The following is a 5,998-nucleotide window of genomic DNA, read 5'->3' on the forward strand; positions in this document are numbered from 1 at the left end:
TTTTTTTTTATTATTATGACAAATAGTGCAAATGAGAAAAAATAAAGATTATAAATTTTGGAAAATTTTCGCAACTTTTATCTAGATGTGATATTGGCAAGATTAATGTTTTGAGTTTACTAAACACAAGTAGATACACTGACGTTTGTTGATATTAAATTTCATTGAACACACCCCCTTGACAGTTATAAAAGTTTTAACTTCAACTAAAGTAGAACAGAACTGGAACAGAACTAGAACAGAAATAGAACAGAACTAGAACAGAAATAGAACAGAACTAGAACAGAACTAGAACAGAACTGGAACAGAACTAGAACAGAACTAGAACAGAACTAGAACAGAACTAGAACAGAACTAGAACAGAACTAGAACAGAACTAGAACAGAACTAGAACAGAACTAGAACATAACTAGAACAGAACTAGAACAGAACTAGAAAAGAACTAGAACTGAACTAGAACTGAACTAGAACTAGAACAGAACTAGGACAGAACTAGAACAGAACTAGAACAGAACTAGAACAGAACTAGAACAGAACTAGAACAGAACTAGAACAGAACTAGAACAGAACTAGAACAGAACTAGAACAGAACTAGAACAGAACTAGAACAGAACTAGAACAGAACTAGAACAGAACTAGAACAGAACTAGAACAGAACTAGAACAGAACTAGAACAGAACTAGAACAGAACTAGAACAGAACTAGAACAGAACTAGAACAGAACTAGAACAGAACTAGAACAGAAGTAGAACAGAAGTAGAACAGAACTAGAACATAACTAGAACATAACTAGAACAGAACTAGAACAGAACTAGAACAAAACTAGAAAAGAACTAGAACTGAACTAGAACAGAACTAGGACAGAACTAAAACAGAACTAGAACAGAACTAGAACAGAACTAGAACAGAAGTAGAACAGAACTAGAACAGAACTAGAACATAACTAGAACAGAACTAGAACTAGAACAGAACTAGAACAAAACTAGAAAAGAACTAGAACTGAACTAGAACAGAACTAGGACAGAACTAAAACAGAACTAGAACAGAACTAGAACAGAACTAGAACAGAACAGAACTAGAACAGAACTAGAACAGAACAGAACTAGAACAGAACTAGAACAGAACTAGAACAGAACTAGAACAGAACTAGAACAGAACTAGAACAGAACTAGAACAGAACTAGAACAGAACTAGAACAGAACTAGAACTCAAATTTTATTGTACAAATACTGCTAACTGTATATTGTTGTGGTTGTTATCCTTAGAATACGCTTTTTCATTCTGAGTTTGTTTTATTTATCCCACAATATCATTGTAGTTAAACCCACTAATTAATTATTTCCATTGGATTCTCCGTGCATTTCTTTAATTTAGTCCTCGATGCTCTATTGTTGCGGATTACTCCTAAGTGAAATGTTGCCCGTAAGATGCAAAGCATACCTCTGTATATGTTGTTGTCAATCGATTGATAGGTTAACTAACCTTAGTTATTATTTTCCAATCCCATTTACACATTACGTTGATACAGACTCTAGTAGTCTATTTCGATATGTGGCTCCCCAGACCAACAGGTATCTGCAGCTTGACTGTGATGTTCTATTTGGTATCAGTGTCTCAAAGTTTCCGATAAATTCCGTGTTTGTTACAATTGCTATGAATAACCAACTATGCTTTTATGTCATTCGATATATATAACAGTTTTAATAAACATTAATAAAAATATATTTTTATTTTCGTTTAATAAACATTTTAAAAGTCTCTTGTTTTTTTTATTATATCGACCCAATTATTAAATGCCTCCTTAATTTGCCACATTTAAAATTTTAAATATTTTTTTCAACGAACTTCTCCATTTGCATAAATTAATTTAATTTATTCCATAAAAACAACAACAATATCTAAGTACTACTTACAATTTTGTTATTGTTGTTGTTTCTTAAAATTTTTTTTTAATAATATTTTTTTGCTTTAAATTTAAATCAATTAAATTAAAAAAACTTTGACTTTGTTGTTTAAACGTGTTTTTTTTCAGACACTCTAAACAGCAGAAAAAAATTTTAAAGATCAAATTGTTTTTGTATTATTTTATTTTATTAAAAAGAAATCATCATAATTGTTGAAAAAAACTCTTCATGTTCTCTATAGAATTTTAATTAAAAATCAAATAAAATTAAATCTAATATAAACGAATTATTTTGTTGTGTTGTGCTGTGCTGTGCTGTGCTTCCTAGTTCAGTATTAAACTTATGATTTTTTTTGTTTAGAAATTATTTACATTTTAATTAAATTGTTTTTAGTAAATGTTTTATTAACATTTAATATTATTAAGATAACAATTGTAATAATAATTTTTCACCGATTAGTTAAAGCCCTGTAATAATGTTATTATTAATATTGTATACTACAATATTTAATTTAAACACATCATAATACAAAAAAGGAAATAAAATGTTCATTTGTGCAAGGTTTTCAAATATTGTGAAATTTTACAAGAAAACTTTGACAAGTCTTATTATGAAGAAAAAGTTAATAAGGAAATAAAATGCCATAAATTGTCAATTGATTGATAACGGTTACAGAAAATTACACACCCACCCCAGTTACATTTTCCACATTATTCTGATCGCAATCGAAAATAATCAACAATACTCTAGTTGAGACAGGAACATATTCTTGTTCTGTTCTAGCTCTGTTCTAGTTCTGTTCTAGTTCTGTTCTAGTTCTGTTCTAGTTCTGTTCTAGTTCTGTTCTAGTTCTGTTCTAGTTCTGTTCTAGTTCTGTTCTAGTTCTGTTCTAGTTCTGTTCTAGTTCTGTTCTAGTTCTGTTCTAGTTCTGTTCTAGTTCTGTTCTAGTTCTGTTCTAGTTCTGTTCTAGTTCTATTCTAGTTCTGTTCTAGTTCTGTTTTAGTTCAGTTCAAGTTCTGTTTTAGTTCCCTTCTAGTTCAGTTCTAGTTCTGTTCTAGTTCTGTTCTAGTTCTGTTCTAGTTCTGTTCTAGTTCTGTTCTAGTTCTGTTCTAGTTCTGTTCTAGTTCTGTTCTAGTTCTGTTCTAGTTCTGTTCTAGTTCTTTTCTAGTTCTGTTCTAGTTCTGTTCTAGTTCTGTTTTAGTTCTGTTTTAGTTCTGTTCTAGTTCTGTTCTAGTTCTGTTCTAGTTCTGTTCTAGTTATGTTCTGACTCTATTCTAGTTCTGTTCTGACTCTATTCTAGTTCTGTTCTAGTTCCATTTCTAGTTTTATTCACCAATTTCATAAAAAAATTATAAAATTCGTTTTGATTTTAAATAATTTAAAACAAGTGCGAAATAAAGAATAATTTTATTCAAAACTTCATTTATTTAAAAAGATTGCAAATCAAAAAAAACTTTTTGAAATTTTCACATAAAATCTTTAAATATCTATTTATAATTTTTTTAGCCACAACTGCCGATTAAAAGCATATTTTTTTAAAATATTTTAAAAATTAATTTACAATTCTGCGCTAAATGCCGTTGCTGCTGCTGCTAATGAAGTGTTAATAAAAATCTACGTTTTCTTGAACTAAAATAATACACAAAAAACACACTTATTAAAAATCAAATAAAAGCACTTGAAAATCCAGAAAATAACAACAAATAACTAGACTATTATACAAAAAAAAAAAAACAAAAATTTTTTAATACATAAAAATATAAGTAAATAAACTAAAGATTTTAATATTGAGAAATAAAGAAAATTTTCAACTGACTTCTGACAGTTACAAAATGATAGCGAACAAATAAAGTTGAAAAATTTAAAGAAAATATTTTAATAAAAAGAAAAATAAGATAAAACATTAAATTAAAAAAATAATAATAAAACGAAAAATATATAAACAATAGCTTAAAAATATTAAAACATAAACACAAACAAAAATAAATCTACCGAAAAAATAAATCATGTCCGATTTACAAATTTTAAACAATCAATCGACAACCACCTCCGATCGTTTTGAAATTCAAAATTTCGATTTAATACAAAACTATTCGGTATTAATTAATAAATTAGAACAGTTGGCATTAGGTGTTGATGCCACACTCGATAATATCGCCGTGGATCATAAAGCTGTCGAATTGACATTGGGCAAGGGTGATCTGTTGACTGATTCCATTACTGCCTCTCGTACCGGTCCACCACATGTTACTTTAGCTCATGGCCTAGAGGAAGTAGAATATTCGCGTGTGGTCAGTGATATATGGATAGGTGTGATCTTAACTTTACTCATAGTGTCTGTGATATTTTTTATTTGTGCCTGTTTTTTGTATCACAAATTTCAACAGTGGAAAAATTCATGTAAGTGTTAATGATTTATATCGAAAAGTGTTGAAATGTATTCTACGTATTCTTAAGAAAGTTTTATTAATTGTTTAAATATTTGAAAGATTTGTTTAGTATTTTTTAATATTTTTTTTAATTTCATAGCTTAATTAATATTGCTCATACGCCACAGAGGTGTAAATAAAATAAAAATCTTAAGAAAATTTTGCAAATTTAAACGAAATTAAAGAATTTTTCTAGTTGTGTTCTAGTTCTGTTCTAGTTCTGTTCTAGTTCTGTTCTAGTTCTGTTCTAGTTCTGTTCTTGTTCTTTTCTAGTTCTGTTCTAGTTCTGTTTTAGTTCTGTTCTAGGTGTGTTCTAGCTCTGTCCTAGTTCTGTTCTATGTGTGTTCTAGTTCTGTTGTGTTCCAGTCCTCTAGATTTGATCATTTATTGATAAATTTAAAAGCTTTAGTCTATTCTTAAAGCCGTTAACAACATGTTGACAAATGTTGTATATTTTTGTTGCTTTTTATTATGCATAGTAATGACTTTTTCTATGAATCAATGATTTGTTAATTTATTAAGTGTTTTTTAACTAATTCAAAAAAATTCCGAAAACATTTTTTTTATTAATTTGTGGTCATTGATTGTTTATTGTTTTATTAACAATCATTTCAATTAAATCAATTAATCATGATTTAATTTTTTTTATTTAAAGCACTTAAACGCACTTCAAATATAAAAATAAAATCTAAAAATATTAAACAATGTCAGAGTCTGAAAAAAATTATAGATAAATTTATAAAACAAATTTTATGTTATTTAATTTTGACAGGTGGCAGACCTGTCAAAACGTTTATGATTAAATGTTAGTTAAGCTTTTTTAATTATAATTAAAAAAGCGCATTAAATCTAAATATGAAAATGCAAAATCAGAAATATTTATAAAATGTGTTATATAAACATGATAAATTTTCGATTTTTAAATAGACATTAGATCAAAACATTTGTAAAGCAACTTCAAAATTATAAAATTTTTGACAATTAAACTTAAAGTTAATGATTTAAAATCTCAAACTAATTTTTAATATTTTATCTCCTCTTTATAACCAACAAAATTGCAATTGTCCTTTAAATTTATCACTCTTTTAACTCCCCGAATGTTGTTTTTATTTTTCATAGTAGTTTCAACAAAAACAACAGCAATAAAAACGAATTTAAATTTATACAAAAACAAATCAGTGTTTATCAATAAAATAAATAAATTAATTTAAATTATGTCAATATCTCATCAGGTTGAAAAATAATAAAACAAATAAAAACAACAACATACAGCTGCAAATTTAATACAATAAATGACAAAAACAACAATCCTGCGTGAGTGTGAAAGAGTGAAAGAGAGAGATTGGGTTTGAATGTGTCAGATTTATCGAATGCAAGTGTTTTATTTACATACACTTGGTTGCCTTTTTTCATAAATATTTTAAAAATGTTGCTATTAAATAAAATGTTCTTAAAATATTAAATTATTAATATTAATGAAGAATGTATGACAAGGAATTAGGAATAAAATAGTTAAATTTTGATAAACACTATAGTAAAACGCAGGTTTAGCTCTACTTCAGTTCTAATTCAGTTCTAGTTCAGTTCTAGTTCAGTTGTAGTTCAGTTCTAGTTCAGTTCTAGTTCAGTTCTAGTTCAGTTCTAGTTCAGTTCTAGTTCAGTTCT

At 27.5% G+C, this 5,998-nt stretch overlaps 1 protein-coding gene across 1 annotated transcript; it reads left to right on the forward strand.

Annotated features, from left to right (window-relative positions):
- Positions 1-3,416: 3,416 nt before the first annotated feature.
- LOC124420019 (protein commissureless 1-like) lies at positions 3,417-4,438 on the forward strand. The gene is made up of 2 exons (XM_046951501.1): positions 3,417-4,304; positions 4,434-4,438. The coding sequence occupies exons 1-2, from the start codon at positions 3,911-3,913 to the stop codon at positions 4,436-4,438; spliced, it is 399 nt and encodes a 132-aa protein (XP_046807457.1). The 5' UTR covers positions 3,417-3,910.
- Positions 4,439-5,998: the final 1,560 nt, after the last annotated feature.

The sequence above is a fragment of the Lucilia cuprina genome, chromosome 5, assembly GCF_022045245.1.
Source record: "Lucilia cuprina isolate Lc7/37 chromosome 5, ASM2204524v1, whole genome shotgun sequence".
NCBI lineage: Eukaryota > Metazoa > Arthropoda > Insecta > Diptera > Calliphoridae > Lucilia > Lucilia cuprina.